Consider the following 20,926-nt stretch of genomic DNA (forward strand, 5'->3'; position numbering starts at 1 on the left):
CTTTTTTCTTCTTCTTTGTCAATGATATCAAAGAATCGCTAACAATTTTACATCTGTGTGGACAAAAAGAAAAATTGTATTCAAACAATTATATTGATTTATATCCGACGAAAAATATACCTTTCCTCAAATCTAATATTAAGTGGTTATTAAAATAGCTTATTAACAGCTTTGAAGATGATAATTTGATTTAAGTTACTATTTTAGCTTATTAAAATAATGAATTTATCAATTAAGAAAAAATTAATTGGTCTATCTTCTTTTGTCACTAATATGAACTAATTTAGACAATAGGAGCAAATGTGTCAATTCATTATAAAATTTTTAAGGGATTTCTTCGGCAGTCAAAGTTTTGTAAGCTTATATTTCAATCAGACCAAACAAAATGAGCACATAAAGTTGTAACTTATAATGTTGTCAAAACAATATGTTGTTTCCTTTTTGCATGTTCTATTAAAGACCATGCATTATTAAGGTTAAAAACTTTTGCATGTTCCTCAAAGCAAAGACTCCAAAAGTTCGAGATGGTAATGGATATATCTGCAAAGCTCTTCAAATTCATCAACATCGAGGACATGTTTAAAAAAAAAAACAATTTACTTTTGTATGTCTTATCCTTGTCCGTTGATGAATTGTGAATCTATAACAATTAATCGATGTAAAGGTAACATTGCAGAAAGATGACCTTATTAAATCAGAATCCAGACTTTGCGTCCCTAATAAAACTTTGGTGGGAAGCCCTGAATTTTGACGGTTCTAATATGCTCAAGATCTTAAAGAAGTTAAAAGCTCTGAAAAGCGTAATCAGAGAATTCAGCAAGGAGAACTATTCTGGAATTGAACGGAGGGTGCAAGAGGCTTATTCAAATCTTATCCACTGTCAACAAGAACTTCTCACTACACCATCTGCTGAGTGTGCCATCAAGGAGAAGGAAGCGCAAAGGCTCTGGTGTTCACTTGCGTATGCGGAGGAATCCTTTCTAAAACAGAGATCGAGGATATGTTGGCTAGAGGAGGGAGATAAGAACTCTAGGTTCTTTCATCGGGCTCTCTTATCGAGACAGTGCCAGAATGAGATACTATTCCTCTTGGATAACAATGATCAGGTTGTGGACACTAGGCAGGGCATCCAGAATCTAGCGATAGAGTTCTACAAAAACCTATTTGGAAGTCATGAATCCGGCTCCTCACCTTCAGTGTTGGAAATAGCAAACTTGGTTCCCCAGAGATGCTCAGAAGCTTCTATCCAAATCTTAAATTTCCCTATCACAGCATCGGAGATTAAGAATGTTGTTTTCTCTCTACCGAGGAATAAGGCACCAGGACCAGATGGATATTGCGTTGAATTCTTCACTGCGCAATGTAAAACAGTGGGTACCGCAGTAGTTGCAGCTGTGCTCGAGTTCTTTAAGTCAGGAAAGCTGCTCAAACAATGGAACTCGACAATTCTAACTCTCATTCCCAAAACTCCAAATGCTCAGAGGGTTGCTGAGTTTCGCCCCATTGCCTGCTGCAACACCTTGTATAAGATTGTGTCTAAGCTGCTGGCGAACAGACTTAAAAAGGTGCTGCCATAATTGATATCTACTTCCCAATCGGCGTTTATCCCAGCCAGTCTCCTTGTTGAAAATGTCCTATTAGCTACTGAGTTGGTCCAAGGTTACAATCACAAGAATGTTTCACAAAGGGGTATGCTCAAAGTGGACCTTAAGAAGGCGTTTGACTCTGTGAAATGGGACTTTATCCTCAACACTCTCAAGGCAATGGAGTTCCCTGATCAGTTTATCACCTTGATTGAGCAGTGTATCTCTACGACAAGCTTTTCCATATGCATCAATGGTGAGCTTTGTGGCTACTTTACGGGATCAAAGGGACTGAGACAAGGAGATTCAATATCCCCCTACTTGTTTGTCTTGGCGATGGAAGTATTCTCGCAGTTGCTAACCAAGTCCTACACCAACAACCTGATTGGAGCTCACGCAAACGCCGAAAACTCCCTGATAACTCACCTGGCCTTTGCAGACGATATTATGATTTTCTTTGATGGCAGATTGAGCTCCCTCACCAATATCATGAAGGTACTTCAAGAATTCGCAGAGGTCTCTGGGCTCACAATGAACAAGAGCAAAACAGACATGTACCTAGCGGGAGTGAGCCAAGTTGAAACCTCCCAGATGGCATCTCTTGGTTTCAACCTAGGATCACTCTCTATTAGGTACCTTGGGCTCCCTCTTATGCATCGAAAGCTAAGGATAGCAGAGTATAGGCCGTTGCTTGATAATCTGTCAAGACAATTCACCTCCTGGGCAGCTCGTTCGCTATCCTATGCTGGCAGGCTGCAACTCTTAGCTTCTGTGACCTATGGCACAATAAACTTCTGGATGTCAGCGTTTATTCTTCCTAAGGGTTGCATTAAAAAGATCGAAAGTATGTGCATCAAATTCTTGTGGTCTGGAGATGTTACCTGGAAAGTTACAGCGAGAGTTGCTTGGAGCAGCCTGTGTCTTCCAAAGGAAGAGGGAGGATTGGGACTTCGGAGCCTTACCCAATGGAACCGGACACTTTGCCTCAAACTTATATGAAGACTATTCATGGCAAGTGATTCTCTATGGGCGTTGTGGCTCAGAAATACCAAGATCAAAGATGGATCCTTCTGGGCTATTGATGCAAAAAAAGAAACATCATGGACCTGGAAATCTATGCTGAATCTCAGCAGTTTGCGATCAAGTTCCTCAAAGCCAGATTGGGTAACGGGACACAAATAAGTTTTTGGTATGACGACTGGACGCATTATGGCCCTCTGATTGAGTTTCTTGGGCCTACAGGACCATATCAAACAGGAATTCCTCTCCGAGGGAAAGTGGGGCAAGCTTGTTCTACTTTGGGGTGGAGATTTAGACCAGCCAGGTCGACCAAAGTTGAGGAGCTTCAAATATATTTAACAACGATCGAGCCTCCCATCCTCTCCTCCTTGCCAGATAACTACTACTGGCAAATTGGGTCTGAGAAGCTGCAACAATTTTCCACAAGCAAAACGTGGGAGGCGATAAGGCCAGCACAAGTTCCACCCACCTGGGCTAGACAAGTCTGGTTTAAAGGAGCAATACCTAGACATGCCTTCATGATGTGGCTCATGAACCTGGATAGGTTACCAACAAGAGAGAGACTAGTGCAATGGGGGTATCAAATTGAGGAAAAGTGTTGTTTATGTGGTCTGATGCAGGAAACCCGAGATCACCTTTTTCTCCGATGCGAAGTCAGTGAGGAACTATGGGTGGGGGTGACAAGTCGTATCGGATATAGACCCTTCTCTTTCCACACATGGGCAGCCTTGTCAGCTTGGTTAGACGTGGGGGATGATAAAGCACCAAAGAACCGCCGCCGGTTAGTTGCTCAAGCAACACTTTATGTTATATGGCAAGAGCGCAACAGCAGGTTTCACAACCACATCTCCACGGATGTTCGTGTTTTATTTAAGGGACTTGATCGACTAATCAAAGACGCTCTTCTAGCCAAACAAAGGAGGAAGAAGTTCAGGGACTCAATGGGGATCTGGTTAAAGTATACTTACTGAACCTATTATGGTATTAAGTATTAGCCGCTCTCTTGTTTTTATTTTTTTTGGGCAAGAGACCGTTTTCGTATCAAGCTTATTGTAACTTCTGCAAACTTTTCGGTTTAATGAAATTCACATATTTTTCAAAAAAAAAAAACATTGCAGAAAGATAATTTGTTTGATAGTAAAAAAAGATTCAAAAAAGCTCGAGGGTCTCTGGTACATTACATATTTCTACAAAAGCACTAATTGAATGTTCATAATCATATGCAAATGTTGTAGTAAAGTGAAGCATTCGCTTACAATGCTATGCCATCAATGCAACGTAAGGGCAATATCCATTAGATCTGCTTGTTTAGGTATTCTTCGTTCCAAAACTTTTGGATCTTTGTAAATAAAGCAAACAGTAAAACATGCATGGTATTCATTCAAAACAAAGCAAATCAAAATACATAGTATCTATTTTAAACAGCCATGATCACCCACTTCGATACTCTATGCTAGATATATACATATATATCGTACTGTCTTAAATAATTATTTTATTTTATGTAACTTTAAAATACATAGAATTTTTGTGAAAATAGAGTTAAAAAACTTGCAAAAACAGTTATTAATTATATAACTATATATTATGTCCTTACCAACCAAAAAAAAATTGACCTTTTCTTTTTATCCGATTTCGCAATGTTTTACTAGTTTATCATATGAATCAATTAGGAAAACGTCTCTCTTTAGCGGCAGCGTTTGTGGATTTTGACATTTTGCCTTAAATATTTTATGTTTGCCATTTTTTTAATATTTAAAAACACAACTTTACAAATTATATGTTTTTACATCTTTTCAGGGTTTAGTGTTTTAACTATATATATATATATATTTAATCACAAATGCATAATTTTTTAAGTGACCAAAAATGACAAATCTAAATTATTTGAAGCAAATGACAATTCCCGAATATTAGAGTGACAAAATTACAAAATCAAAAAATAGTTCTTTGTTATATTGATTAAAAATTGATTTATTGAAATTTTATGGCATTCGGCTAGATGTTCGGAATTTTTTTCGGATATCCATATTATCTAATTGTTTCATGAACGAAGCAAATCAAAACTTAGTTATCCGTTAGATACATAGCAGAACACTGATATTAAAATTTTCTGAACTATCCACTAAAATGTTCATGCATTAGCTGTGAATGCTTTAATTTGTTTCTTCAAGACAACTGTGAATATACAAATTTACGCACACTGACACACACACACACACAACACTAGCATAAAGAAGTGTAGTTAGATTGTTGACAAAAGCTAGTGTAGATAGATTCTAGAGCATCTTCGGTCGGCACAAATGTCCCACCATAAGTTTGGTTCACTACCCCGATTTGCAATTTTTTGTCCTTCTCTCAGTTTACACGTAAACTTACACGTAGTAATAAGGGTCCAAGAAATAATGGCTACACACCATCGTAATGGTTCCTTACATATTTTGTAACGAAAAAGAGGCGACTCAGAAGAAAATAAGTACAACTCAAGGGTATATTGAAAAATATAGCATTTTTCTAGTCTTCTTTTAAACACACCATTCTAGAAATTTTGGAATGCTTAGCTTTCCTCGATCAGTTGCAGTAAAGTTTTTTTACATTCAAGAAATGTCTTCTAAGCAAATATGAAAGTAATATCATTTAATTTTAACGTTGACACGATGTTACATTAAAATTAATAAAAAAATATTTCGTATATATGCTGACCGTGAAACATATTTGTGAAAGTAATAAACAAGTAACTTCTAGTTCTTTTTCAAAGATAATGACTTCTTTCTTTTTTTGGTGCAAAGTTTCAAAGATTTACCAGCTTATCGTTTTTGCTCTCGTTCCTTCAAGAATTATAGTGCATTTGACAACATTTTGTTTTAGTTTCCACTATCTATGGTTAAATTACTTTATCTATATTTTCCGTACGAATATGAGTAAGAACAAAATATCAAGAGGAGACAGAAGATAGTGACACGTCATTCATATTTTTTAAACGATGCTGACACAAAATACACAAACGTAAGTTTAAATTAGATCATTGGCTGAAACTTAAGTAGTTTATATATTTTGACCGTTAATCTTAATGACTCAAATTTAAGATTGACGTAGTGGAAGATTTTAAAGGTAAAATAGTGATACGTTGATTTTGGAAATATCGGAAAACTAAGATAAAATCGCAAAATTCTTAGTTAATAAGAAATTTAACATAGATACTATAAAAGACCATCCTCATCAAAATAGGATCATAAAATGTATTTCTACGTTGCATCAAATATCTATTTCTGACCCATGAAAAAGACTCAGCAGTGCTAGTGTTAATCGGCGATAAGCTCATTCAAAGTATGATACTTTCTTTTAACAATGTATATAATTGGGCTGCAGTATCAAAAGAAAAAAAGAAGAAAAGAAAAGCATGATATTAAATGATGTGATATAGATCAAGAATGTAGCTAGCGACCATACGAAAGAGGGTTTGGCTGTTGCCCACTTGGGCCTTTGTCACTTTCTTTCAGGCTCATGCAACAAATAATTGACTAATTCAGACAGAAAAAGTAGCCACCAATATAATAACAAACTGAAATAAATAACAAAAAAAAAACAATCGATTTAAGTAGTCTTACCAAACCAATGGACTTCCATTATAGATGACCGTTGTGATACAAAACCATTCCGCGCAGGCGCGCACCACTATGACACTATCACCAATGGTCCTCAACACACACGAACCATACATATAGTTTTCATGAAGATACCGCAAATAATATGTGATGCTCACATATCTTTCCTCTTCGGTGTATTGTCTGCAAAAACTAACAAGTTCTCTTATATAAAGTAAGAACCACCGATGATATATATCAATTTTGGAAATTCTTCTCAATAAATGATTTTCGGTTGTAAAACAAATATAAGGGAAAAACTCTTATCCCTTTCTTTTGCTCTCTCTCTCTTCAACAATTTGTCTTCAAATAAAATTTAATTTCAATAATATTTTTATCTTTACTTTATAATATTATATATGGTTTCTAAATTTGATTGTGATATATATACGAGTTAGGTAAGAACGCATAGATGCGGGAAATTTTATGAAGTCGAATAAAATCAAATCCTCGTACAGTACAAATATTCCATGAAGATTAGAGAATTTATCGACTGTTGAGGTAGACTTCTGTGTTTTTATTTTGTCAACAGCTAGAACCTAGAATGTGTGATTGTCATCATAATAAATAAATACATGTAATGGTTACCAATATACATTCATGAACCGACTTGTCACAACTCATCAAAAAAAAAAAATGCGATCATCCTTTTAGCTTTGTGTCGTCAGGTACTTAGATATACAGATATACACCACGGACAACATGGTTAAAACCCTGGCTCCCCAAAACTGTAATAATTGAAAGAAAATTATGCATTTAATACTCTATCTTTATAATCTAAGCTATTGAAAAAAACACGTTTCATACCTCGAAAAATAAAGCGAAGAAAGAAAAACAAAACATGAACCAATTATTGCATACAAATGCAACTTTAGAGGCATATTCATATATGTTATTTCATTCGACAGCAAAGCAAACATGAACCAATTATTATAGACTATAAGCTTTATTTTTGTCGCGGAAGTGTCAAGTTCTAATCCAGTTGAATACTTGCATCACAGGGTGCCTACCACATTGGTCCGAATGTAATACTTTAGGCTACGAGATCATATCTTTATGTAATTTTATTAAAATAATTTGTTTAGCTAGAAAGTTCTTACGAGAAACTTCTATAAATTAATTTGGATACCATTCTCCAAAATTACCAATTAATTTTAAGGTGAATCGACTTTATCTTTTCTCATGTCTTTTTTTGATATTAACTGTATTAGAATGCACACATAATCAAACTACGCAAATGACGAAAAAAAAAAACTAAGCAAATGACAAAAACTAAACACGATAATACAAGACCTAACACACTTGGAAAGAGGTACAAAGGTTGCTTGATGGCAAAGTCATGGACAAAACGAAAACTTTTCTCGTTGGATACACACTTCCAAACTCGATACACTCTATCTGAAGGGAGAGGAATAATCGACGTCATGGGAACAACCATCACTAAAGGAGAAGCTTATCAAATTGTTCGACGAAAAAATGTGAGGAATCGGCTGAGCACAATAGCCAATGGGGACGGGTCTCTTTCGAAGGGACAAGCATCCAAATTTGGTTTCTAGTTTCTACAAGGCTACATTGAAAGAATTTTAAAATTTGGTTTTTCCTCTGTTTTCAACTGCTAAGACAAAGGTGTAACGTTTATTTTTCTTTTAATATAGCATGACATTAGATTAAAAAAAAATAATAATACTAGACCTAACACATAAAATGATAGAAAACATAAAACGATCAAAACTGAATTCAAATATTCAAATGGTGTAAATAAATAACTTATAGTATAACCCCAAGTGTCTCAAATCGAGACTGGGCTTTATACTGGCTTGGGCCAACACAAATAAAATATCTACTTTCTCTCACGTGAATCATGTGATTTTCTTCATAAGATAAGCCATGTGGTACTAGTTACTTCTTAGTACTTACTAGTTAGGTAGGAATTTTCATGCATTCGGTGTCTCTAAGTTAAGTAATTGGCCTCTAGCTACAATGTATGACATCATCCAACTTTTTTAATTAATTTTACTGAAACTTTTCAGTCTATAATCGTTAAATTGTTTACAATGGAAAGTTTTATATTGTTAACATGCGTTAGAAATTATGCTAGCGTATATCTACAGAATGATGAGCTGTTGCGTACGATTTACTAATTTCGTTTGAAATATTTTAAAGACAAACAATTGGAAAACAAAATATGGGCTTTCATGGCTCATTTGTGTATTGGACCTTTAGGCTCCTACATGCACATCTCATTTATTGATAAAATGATGGATGATGTATTTTTCAAGTGGCGTTAGTATATGATTTGTTAATGTGTCACATTCCACGTTGTTAGTGAACGACATTCGATGTTATCGTTAAGCCAAACCTTTGTCTGTTATACCCAAATCTAACGAACGCCCAAGGTTCTCCAATCATGTTTTCTTATATTAATAAATGTTACATTTCGTAGTTGTATGTTTACTACTTGGTCGTCTAGAGAACGGGATAGTAAACCTATAAGTTACATTACTACTTTGGTTATATTGATTTTTATAAAAGTCGTCGTATTTGGTTAGCTTTTGTTTGCACTAGTTCAACTGTTAGTTGCTTTACGAAGTTTGGTCGGTCCCAGTTTCCAGAATTAGCTGTAACAAGAAAAAATAATAGAAATTATTTATGTATAATTTTTGGAGTAATCTATATATACCCTAATTATTCTTTATAAAAACAAAATTGAAATGGACGGTAAAGCTAGCCGACCAAATATTGCAGTGATCAACAGTGTACCAACCTCTTCCTAAATTAGAGAAAAATGTGTTAAATTATACTTTTCTTGCAATTATACTTCAAAATGTGTTGAATAATATTTTTGAATTACCAAACAAAAATTAGATTTTGACCTATTAAAATTTAAAAACACTCTGCTTTAGTAATGATACTAACTGCCATATATGTTTTATATTAATATTATGTTTTATCACTGTTCCAAGAAACATATTTTAATGTATGAAAAGAGAAGCTACGACAAGAGACAACTTTTAATTGGTTTCTTTGACAATGTGATGCTTTTTTATTTATTTACTAGTTAAAATTTACTTTAGTTTATTAAATATGTTAATTTATTTTAGTTTATTTAATAATCATAAAATTATGAGAATTTTCTGAGAACATTTTTTAAAATGGTATTTCTAATGTTGGTATTGAAAAAAATATATTTTTGAAATTCTCATTAAAAATACATATATAACAAACAAATTTCCTAAATGTCAATAATACACTTTATTTATTCAAATTATAAAAATTTACTATGATATTCAAAATTTACTTAAAACATTTAATAATTAAATTGAAAAAATATTTTTGAAGTAACAATTAAATATCTTTCCTATAAAATCATATGAAATGCAATTAAAAATCCCAAATATTTAAAAATAAGAACAATGTAAAATATCTATCATACAATCTCTAAAATTAAAATTTAGCATGAAAATTTTACAATGATTTGAGGTATATATTGTGTAAGAGAATGAGAGAAGTGGAAGTGAACGAGAGAATATGAGAGAATGCTTATTTATATGATAAGATGTTATGGAAGTTACAAAAGAAAAGTGAGTGCATAATTATAATTTATTGTGTTTAAATAAAATTGAGTGGTGAAAAATGATTAATGCATAATTTATTTATTTCAGTTATAATTTTATTTTAATTTGTGAGTTATAAATATATTGTGTTAATTGGGTCTTAAATATTGTTTAAGCAATTAACATTAAATGAAAATCAACCAATAAGGAGAGAATGAAAATGAATGGAAAAAGTCAATTATATATATATATATATATATATATTAAAGTGAATTATTTATGTGACTAACTCATTTTTACACATTGATTGTTTAAAAGGAATATGAACATCTAATTCTCAAATAAACTTGATTTTTTTTTTGTTAAAACCCACATCTGTGAATTTATATTTAACTATGAAAATTTAAAAAATAAATATAAATAGATTAGAAAGGCAAAAAATATAAAAGAAATATTTTATTTTATATAAATAAAATAAAATTTGTTAAAATGTTAAATATATAATACTTTCTAAATTAAAATATAGAATCAAACTCTTAAACACATATGAGATATAACAACATTTGATATTGGTAGGAGATAAGGAGAAAATGATTACTTATAAGATGATAATCCAAATTAGATAATGGTGATGAATCTTTAAAAATAAGAACAATGTACAATATATATCATGCATTCTCTAAAATTAAAATTATAATGATATTTCATTTGGTTTTTTGTAACCCATACAACAAAAATAAGAAATAAAAAAAAAAACAAAAAAACAAAAAATGATTTGAGGTATTGTGAAAGAGAATGAGAGAAATGGAAGAGAATGAGAGAATATGAAAATGTGAAAGTAAAAGAATGCTAATATGATAGAATGAGAGAATGCTTATTTATATGATAAGATTGATGGAAGTTACAAAAGAAAAGTGAATGCATAATTATAATTTATTGTATTTGAATAAAATTGAGAGGTGGAATATGATTAATGCATAATTTATTTTATTTTCAGTTATAATTTTATTTTAATGTGTGAGTTAAATGTATTGTTTTAATTGGGTCTTAAACATTGTTTAAAGCAATTAAACAGTTAGAAACCAAAAATAAAAATAAAATAAGAAAACATTAAATTAAAATCAACCAATAAGGAGAGACCAAAACCTTACATTTTTATATATATGATGATGTTTTTAATTGGTTTCTTTGTGTAAAAACTGGAAACGAGTAGTTATTGGAGAAGAACTCTCTTTCTCTCTTATTCTTTCATAGCCGATTACAACTCTCTATTTATACAAGACAAAGTAGCTTATTGCTCAAGTAAACCTAAATAAGAAAATTATACAATTGCCTATTCTTCTACAAGTTGTCACAATTATGTTAATATGCAATATACGCAGAATATACGGCCCAATACTTCCCCTCAAGTTGGTGCATGCAAGTCACAAATGCCCAACTTGGACGATAACCGGTGAAACGGAGCAGTACCCAATGCCTTAGTAAGGAGATCAGCCGGCTGCTCATCCGTACGAATATGAACCATCGTCAATACACCATCTTGAACAGCATCACATACAACATGACAATCTCGTTCTATATGTTTGGTACGCTCATGGAAAACTGGATTGTTAGAAATATGAATGGCGGCTTGACTATCACAAAAGAGACGAATGGAATGAGATTGAGGACAACCGAGATCACGCAAAAGTTGTTTAAGCCATAAAAGCTCATTCAATGCGTTACGCATTGATCTATATTTTGCTTCAGCAGAAGATTGCGAGACGGTTTTCTGCTTCTTGGTTTTCCATGATATGGGTGATCCTCCTAAAAACATGACATAGCCGCTAAGGGAACGACGTGTGAGGGGACAAGTCGAAAAATCTGCATCACAATAAGCCGTAAGATTCAGATCAGACTTGGAGCTTAACAAAATACCAGGACCCGGAGCACTCTTCAAGTATCGAACAACGTGCAAAGCCGCATCCCAATGATCCATACGCGGAGACTTCATAAACTGAGAAAGAATGTGAACTGAATAAGCAAGCTCCGGTCGAGTCGTGAGAAGATAAACAAACCGACCAACTAAACGTCTATAGGCTTCGGGATTGGGCATGAAATCACTTTTACTTAAACCCAACTTGTGATTTCGTTCCATCGGTGTACTGGCCGGTTGAGATCCAAGAAGACCAGTTTCAGTAATTATGTCTAAAGCATATTTTCTCTGGGAAAGATACATACCCTCGGAACTCCGACCAATCTCAATACCAAGAAAATACTTGGCTTTACCTAAATCTTTCATATGAAAACATTTGCCCAAATATTCTTTAAAACTTTCCAACATGCGTGTATTATTCCCGCAAATAAGCAAATCATCAACGTATACTAGAACTCGAAGTTCAACATCACCATGTGAATAGGTAAACAGAGTGTAATCGGCGTAAGAATGAACAAAACCAAACTTGGTCAAGGCAGAGGTGAGCTTATCAAACCAACAGCGCGAAGCTTGCTTAAGACCATATAACGATTTCTTGAGTCGACATACCTTTTTGGGATCGGTATGACGAAAACCAACGGGCAACTTCTTCTTCAAGGTCACCATGGAGAAAGGCATTATGAACATCCATTTGATGAACTTCCCAATTCTTTGCAGCAACAATGCGCAAAAGCCCACAGACAGTGGACATTTTAACAACCGGAGCAAAGGTTTCATTATAATCTTCCCTTCAATCTGACGATTGCCACATGCGACTAAATGAGCTTTATAACGTTCAATATAACCATCTGCATGGAACTTAATTTAATAAACCCATTTGTTCTCAATAGCCACTTTTCCTGGAGGCAGATCAACAACATCCCAAGAATCGAGTTCTTCGAGCGAATCGACCTACGTACCCATGGAATTAGTCCATCGTGGGTCTTGAATGGCTTGTTTATAAGAAGTCGGTTCAATAGCATCAACGACCGCAGCTAAAAACACTTGATGAGCAGAAGAGAAATGGTCATCCAAAATATAAATCGTAAGAGGGTACGGTGTTTTACCTTGGACCGGTGTCGGGGAAGCTCTATCGGAGTCGGATGAAGCGTGATGGGGGTCGTCTAAACAACGTGCGTTGTAAGTAACGTAATCGTGTAACCGAACTGATGGAAACTTCACACGTTTACCAATGCCTAGTTCTTCTTGTGGTGCCATTACAGTGGATGAACTGCTGGTATCAACAACCGGTGGTGTGTTTGAACTTGCAACCGGAGACTGCTCCTCCAATGGTTCCGTTTCGACAACCTCCTCCGCAACCGACGAAGTCGTATTGTCACTTACAACTGCTTTAGCTTCTTCTTCGGAACGAATAAGCGGAGTATCAATATCAGGACTCCCCCTTACTATAGACGTGGTTTCCGGTGTAAGAACCCAATCATCATCAAAACAAGTTGCATCATGCAACGTGACCTCCCCATGCAACGTACAGTTTGTAGCATATGGGAAAACATCCTCGTGGAAAATAACGTCCCGAGAAACTAAAAACTCATTACTTTCAAGATCATACACCTTCCATCCCTTCTTTCCAAAAGGATAACCCACAAAAATACATGAACGACTTTGATGACCAAATTTATCTTTGTCACGTGACTTTCGATGCGTATAACAGGAAGAACCAAAAACTTTCAACTCATCATATGACGGTTTCTTGTCAAAAAGCAACTCGTATTGAGTTTTGCCATGAAGAACTTTGGTGGGAGTTCGGTTAATGAGATATGCAGCCGTTAAAATGGTTTCTCCCCAAAAAATGGTTGGTAATCTTGCTTGAAAGAGCAAAGACCGGGCAACGTTTAAAATGTGATGGTGTTTTCTTTCCACACATCCATTTTGTTGTGGAGTATCAATACAAGAAGTTTGATGTATAATTCCATTTTCTCGAAAATAAGTAGAGAGGCACATAAACTCGGTGTCATTGTCACTTCGTACCATACAAACATCTTTACCAAACTGTTTCTTTGCATACAAGCAAAAGTTGTGTAAAACTTGCCGAATTTTGGACTTTTCAAGTAAGAGGTATGTTCATACTGCTTTAGAGAAATCATCAACAATTGTCAAAAAATAGACTGCTCCACATGAAGCTGGAATGCGATAAGGACCCCAAACATCAACATGTATTAGCGAAAAACAATCCATTGCTTTACTAGTACTATCATAAAATATCTCTCTTGTTTGCTTTGCTTTAAAACACACATAACATGGAGTGGAGCTAGCTGAGTTCTTAAAACCAGAAAACATAGGTAAACTAGAAATAACTATAGAAGACGGATGCCCAAGTCTTTGATGCCACAAAGTTGAATCATGTTGCAATACAACCTTGCTAGTACGCACAACATCCTTGTCTTCAAGATGTTAGACCCCATCACGCTCTTCACCTCTTCCAATCAGCATCCTTGAAAAACGGTCCTGCAAAACACAAAAACTTTCAGTAAACATCGCCACACATTTTCTTTGTTTAAGCAACTTAGAAACGGAGATAAGTGTGCAATCAAGGGCTGGAACATATAACATGTTCTCAAGTGTTATGTTATCCGACACATAAACCATGCCCATGCTACGTGACATGGTCGTACTTCCATCCGCGAATCCGACCGAATAAGGTGGCGTAGGTGCAACATTCGTTAATAATGAAATATTTCCTGTCATATGGTGTGAAGCTCATGTATCAAGAATCATATCCTCATTAATCTTACCAGAAAGTTTATCAGACGTGTTGAACCTTTTCTTCTTTGCCAATTGTTATAGTGCTTTCCACTGTCCAGGAGTGAGTGACGGATACGCGGAGGCATTAGGACTGGTCGCATGGGCGACTGTCGCATAACCACGACCCCGGCCTGCTACTTGAAAGCTGGAGCTCCGACCTCCACGTCCCGATCCACGACCTCCTCCTCTACCGGAACGATCTGTCCACCACTCTGGGTATCCTACCAATTCCCAACAGTAATCCTTCTCATGACCTGTACGCCCACAATGCGAGCAAAGACTTCGGTCTCTGTTCCTGTTAGCAGTTTGATTAAATTTCGCTGGAACAGATCTCGTCGCAAAACCTGATGCTTCATTCGTTTCATGACCAGTAGAATGAACAGATGTTTCAACTCGTGGAACGGTTCTCGTTGTGAAACCGACTGCTTCATGTTGTTGTTCTCTTCTCTTGCTCGCCGCAAGTCTCTGTTCTTCTCTTATGACTTTGGCATATGCTTGTGCCAAGTCGGGCACCGGTTCTGCATCAATGATTTGGCAAATCACGTTTCCAAATCGAGACTCATCAAGTCCCATGACAAACTGATGGACTTTCTCATCTTCTCTCTCCTTTACGATTTGTGTAGCGGCTCCGCACGTACAAAGTGGGATCGGGCGATACCCTTGCAACTCATCCCACAAAACCACAAGAAGTCCGTAATAATCAATTACGGAATGGCCTTCTTGTCGACAAGAAGCTAGTTGACATAAAATCTGATGGATTCGCACCTTGTTACCAGCAGAGAATCGCTCCTTTAAAATTCTCCCACAACTCAGCTGCTTCAGAAACAAATGACACCGTGGAACGTACTCGTGGTGTGATCGACGTTCTCAACCACCCGACAACCATCGAGTTGACACTTGTCCACGATTCTATCTCAGATCCTGCCATCGTCGGTTTTGTGATAGATCCATCCACAAAACATGTCTTTCTCTTCGCTTTAAGGCCGTTCAACATCTCCGTCGCCCACTCTGCATAATTCTCCCCCGTCAACTGAACAGAGGAAATCATTGATCCGGGATTGTCTCCGGAGGTCAAGGTGTAAGGAGTAACATCTGGCATATCGGACCCCTTTGCAACGATGGCCTTCTTATCTTCACTCGACATGATGGTTTAGATCTCAAACAAAGTCCGTACTCGGGAAAAGATATATTATGAACGAAAGAAAGATTATGAAACAAAACAATATAAAAATATCAGGCTTTTTGCTCTGATACTATGTAAAAACTGGAAACGAGTAGTTATTGGAGAAGAACTCTCTTTCTCTCTTTTTCTCTCATAGACGATTACAACTCTCTATTTATACAAGACAAAGTAGCTTATTGCTTAAGTAAACCTAAATAAGAAAATTATACAATTGCTTATTGTTCTACAAGTTATCACAAATATGTTAATATGCAATATAAGCAGAATATACGGCCCAATACCTTGACAGTTTAGAACAGACTTTAGAATCCGAATTTTCATTTTAGTTTTCATTATATATTTTGTTAAATAACTCTTATACGAATAAGTCTAAATCACATATCTTTTTTTGCTTTTACATGATTTTTAGCCATCTAATAAAATAATAGTTTAAATAAGCATAAAAATTCGAGAACCATGTTTTATTCATTTCCTGAAATGTTCAATAAAAATGTGAAATAAGTCAAATATTCACTTTTTTGTGATAAAACGTTTCGCTTTTATTGGAACACGCTACACAGTGAATGAAAATAGTAGAAATGTACATAAGTTACTTTTATTGTGCCAAATGCCAATAGTATACAAACATGAAACCAATAGTTCGTCACAATATTCATAACCAAGTCGGGTGAGTGGGGAAACCAATGTAAAGTAAACTACTCGAATTTTTGTTCCCACTGAATATAATAATGTATAGAAAAATTCCTCAAAATATCCTTTTTTATGTTTTTTATTTCAAAAATATGATATTTTAAGTTTTCAATCCAAAAATACCACAATTTTTTTCCAAAAATACCACAAACATAAAAATTTAATTTTTAAGGATGTAGAATTTTTTTAGGTTTGGATAGACAATTTTAGATTTAAAATATAGTTTTTAGGGGTAAGGTTTAGTATTTCGAATTTAGAGTTTAATTTTAAATATTAAATTTTTAGTTTAATATTGTGGTATTTTGGAAAAAAAATCATTTTTTGGTATTTTTAGAAATAAAAATAAAAGTGGTATTTTTAGAAAAAACCTATTTTAGTGGTGTTTATGAGAATTGTTTTAATATAATATATTTTAATATGTATTATAATATTTATATTCCAATATAAATTGAGTGATCCTATCAAAGTTAGAGAGCTCGGTTTTATTTTATATAGTGTAAAATCTCTTAGCTGTGATTTATGTAACATTACTTCCTATATTCATAGGCTGGCGCGCATGCGTTATCTTATTGTTAAGTCATAAGTAGCACCAACAAGACAAATGGTACACCAAATTCCATCATATTATTTTCACAAAGTCAAGGATTTTGACGTTAAATTTTGTAATTATTTTATATCAATATGATGAAAATAAATATAAAGAAAAGCATGCTTGTTGGTGTAGTGTAGGTATGTGAAAAAAACAACACATAGACAACGTTTGATTGGTTCGATGTTGCCGTAAATGTCCCATCCTTTTTACGCCGAAGATGTGACAATGATGTGTTTAATGTAGGCTCTCTTAATTAAAAGCGTTAGTTTTTATTTAAATTTGAAACTAGAGTACGAATATTTGGTCATCAACATTAACCTATACAATAAAAATAAGACGTCTAACCACATAAATTAATAATTAATATACAGCTAAAAAACCGTCTTAACAAGAGAGAGTAACGTTATATAAATCACAATTCTAATAATTTCATATGGATTTTGACATTGTGCATCCTCCACGTCCAAAATAATATATCGTTATCACACTGATATAAACGACCTAGTTTCAGTTTCTACTTTCTTCTATCCTTCGATGACCTCAAATATACTATAAGAAGTTTTTTGTTAGCGACCAAGAAACATTGCGTTTATGGTAAGATTTTATAACAAATTAATATGTGTATTTGAGTGAAAAAGGGTGGACTAATTTGTCAACTCTGTAGCCCCACTATAGATGAGACATTGATTGAGATCCATCGCACACCTTCCTGTCTCTTTCAAAACTGTGTATGTACACAGATATTATTAACTACTCCTATTTACTTGATGTAAATTAGACTATATACACAAATATTTGTGTACAATTGTTTTAAAAAATGATCGTATATTAGTTGTTTTAGACTTACCAATAGTAGTTATTTTTTATCTTGTTGTAACTATATTTTAGTGTCGTGTTTTATATTTTTGCTGTAACAAAGGAACATCTTTGAAGTGATGAATTTTTTTGACAAAATAGAGTAAAAGATAAATAGAGTAAAATATAGAAGTTACTTGTACTTTTATATTGAGTGAATGAAATTTTTTTCCTATTTTTTTCCTCTTTTATCCATAATTTTTCTTTAGCTAGAATTCATAACCTTATATTTCCTCTGGTTTTTTTAGTTATCATTCTAGAATAAAAATTTTGTTTTCTAATACTTGTCATTTTAAGTTTCCAATACATATGTTTGGTAAAAATATCAATTTTATCGCAATTATTTTAATAGTTTGACCAATAAAAAAATCAGAAAATATATTAAAGAAATAATATAATAAAATCATTGATTTATTTTCTTAATTTGTAAAACGACAAAAAAAAAATAGAAGGGAGTATTTTTAACAAAATAATAAATTAAACTATATATGTATATAGGGTGTGTGTGTGTAGGAAAGACAAATTGTAAATGTCGATTTGGTGTATGATGTGTCTTATTCATAAGTCCCAATGAAGACAGTCCTTAATCTACGGTTAGGTGGTGGCTGCTCACCTTCCTCTTCTCTTCCTTTTTCTTTTTTTCTATCTCCTTTCGCATCAATCTTTCTCTTTAATTAACACAACCTCTAAAATAATTCTCTAGCTCTGCAGACCATTATTTCTAATTTTAACTTATGATAATATTTAAAAATCTTTAAAGTCCAAGGAAACGGTACTACTTTTATCTTTAGTTTGGTTTACATAAATTAGTCAAGTGCCATATCTTTACATTCTCTTGCATGTTAGCATTTATAGTTTTAAAAATAACGTTACATTATGAATATACATTGAATAAAAGAAAGACTCAAACGTGTGAAATTATAAAACTACGACAGAAAATATATTATTAAAATACATGAATTTGGTGGATATATTAAAATTTTAAAATAAAACAGTAGAAATGAGATAGAACAGTAAAATCTTCAAATAATAGCTTGAAAAAAAATGTAGTTAATTATTGAATAAAAGTTCATACGTGAAATATATCACCTCAATAAAATAATCATACGTGAAACAGTCCAAAAAAGAAATAAGAAAGTGAAAAACAGTAGAAATGAAAGAGAGATAATACAAAAGGTCAAATATAAAATTTATATAAAAATGTAATTTAAAAATCAAACTAGTTAAATCAAATCAGTCCCCACAAAAAACATTAAAAAATTCCATTAAAGATCAATATAAGAGAACACATGAGAGTCCAAACTTCATTCAATTCAAGTCTCAGTTCCAAGAAAGAAACAAAAGATTTTGTATATTCATTTAAAAGAGATCATGAAGTCAATCCTAGCCAACACTTCTCTCGACTCTTCATTCTCTCTTTCTAAACGTTACTTCAACTGGAAGAAGAAGAAAGTTCAAGAAGACGACGACGAAGAAGAGGAAGAAGAAGACGACGATTACAACCACAACGAAGAAAAAATCTTGACCCGTTTCAACTTCTCCTCTGACCCTACCCGTCCGGATCAGTTCAGTACCCAACAGATGATGAAGAAGAAAAAAAAGAAAAAGACTCTCGAAAAGATCCGTTACGCTCTCGGGTTCTCTAACTCGGGTCTGGGTTTCCGGGTCGTGGGTACTTTATTCGGTAACCGCCGTGGACACGTGTACTTCGCCGTACAAGATGACCCGACCCGTTTACCCGCTGTTTTGATCCAGTTACCCACTCCGACAAGCGTTCTCGTACAGGAGATGGCTTCGGGGCTAGTGAGAATCGCTCTCGAAACGGCGGCGTTTAAGACGGATACGAAGAAGAAGCTTTTGGAAGAGTCAACGTGGAGAACATATTGTAACGGTAAGAAATGTGGTTACGCGGCGAGGAAAGAGTGTGGAGAAGCGGAGTGGAAGGTGTTGAAGGCGGTCGGGCCTATAACAATGGGTGCCGGAGTTTTACCGGCGGCGACGACGACGGCGGTGGAAGAAGAAGGGAATGGAGCGGTTGGGTCCGAGAAAGGTGAGCTCATGTATATGAGAGCCAGGTTCGAGCGGGTTATCGGGTCGAGAGACTCCGAGGCGTTTTACATGATGAACCCTGATGTGTCAAGTGGTGGACCTGAGCTTAGTGTGTATTTTCTAAGGGTTTAAGGGGTAAAAAAATAGTATAAGATAAGATCAGTAGTATATGATTAAGAAAGTAATATTTGACCATTTTTAAGAATGTGTTTTTGATATCGGGCTTTTGTTTAAATGATGATGTTCAACTTGTGATATTGGAATTTATCTTTAATGGTGTTCCAAAAGATTTGTAATCAGAAAGTGAAATTGTTATCTAGAACACTAGAACTAGAAGCTATGTAATATGGATGAATCTTTTTTTTTTTTTTTTAATTGTTGCATTTAAAATAAAGTGTAAAATTACATTCCAAAAAAATGGGTGTCGGTTGACAGACAGTTTGATTAAACCGGAGGTACAAAAAAAAAAGAAAAAAACTGGTAAGCCCATCAGACTGCGACGCTGCAACCATCCGTAGGGATTTTGGTATTGACAAGATGACAATGCAAACAAGGAGATTGCATTGTGGTTCCCAGAAGGACCTCTCAACAGGGACAAAAAAATCAACAATTATTGGAACCAGTTCGATTGTTGATCCTCCTTTCTATCTCTCTCTTACAAAATAAGGTTTGCTGGTTGTAATGCTTGATTTGTGTCTTTAAAATTATAATCAGACAGTAAACCAGTTAATGATATAGTAAACGCAAGTTATGCTTTGTTTATTATTCCCTGTAAGCTATTTTTAGCTGCCTCCAAACTCTCTCTACCTCTCCGCAAGTATACTAATTGATTTATTAAATAAATTTCATTTTAAAAAAAAATTAAATTAAAGAGGTAAAAGAGAACGACAAACAATCACACAATGGTGAACATGTTGTGAAGAGCTTTATTATTGAGCCAAACTCAAAGAAGCCCACCTCACAAGAATGGACGCCGGCTGCAAATGGGCTCATACAATTCACTTATGCAAATCCCAGTGGATTAGGGGATTTAAGCAAC

The 20,926-nt window shown here is 34.4% G+C and overlaps 1 protein-coding gene and 2 pseudogenes across 3 annotated transcripts; 2 read left to right on the forward strand and 1 right to left on the reverse strand.

Moving 5' to 3' along the window:
- Positions 1-2,683: 2,683 nt before the first annotated feature.
- On the forward strand, positions 2,684-3,574 carry LOC109132434 (uncharacterized). Its single transcript, XM_019244042.2, has one exon. The coding sequence runs from the start codon at positions 2,684-2,686 to the stop codon at positions 3,572-3,574; it is 891 nt and encodes a 296-aa protein (XP_019099587.2).
- A 10,376-nt stretch (positions 3,575-13,950) lies between these two features.
- Positions 13,951-15,811, reverse strand: LOC147945311 (uncharacterized; annotated as a pseudogene). Its single transcript, XR_015596111.1, has 2 exons — positions 14,509-15,811; positions 13,951-14,221 (listed from the first exon to the last, which is right to left on the reverse strand). The product of XR_015596111.1 is annotated as an uncharacterized LOC147945311 (transcript).
- A 3,263-nt stretch (positions 15,812-19,074) lies between these two features.
- LOC104779753 (protein MIZU-KUSSEI 1 pseudogene) lies at positions 19,075-20,305 on the forward strand (annotated as a pseudogene). The gene has a single exon (XR_015596505.1). The product of XR_015596505.1 is annotated as a protein MIZU-KUSSEI 1 pseudogene (transcript).
- Positions 20,306-20,926: the final 621 nt, after the last annotated feature.

This window comes from Camelina sativa, chromosome 4 (genome assembly GCF_030686135.1).
Source record: "Camelina sativa cultivar CO46 ecotype springtype chromosome 4, ASM3068613v1".
Taxonomy (NCBI): Eukaryota; Viridiplantae; Streptophyta; class Magnoliopsida; order Brassicales; family Brassicaceae; genus Camelina; species Camelina sativa.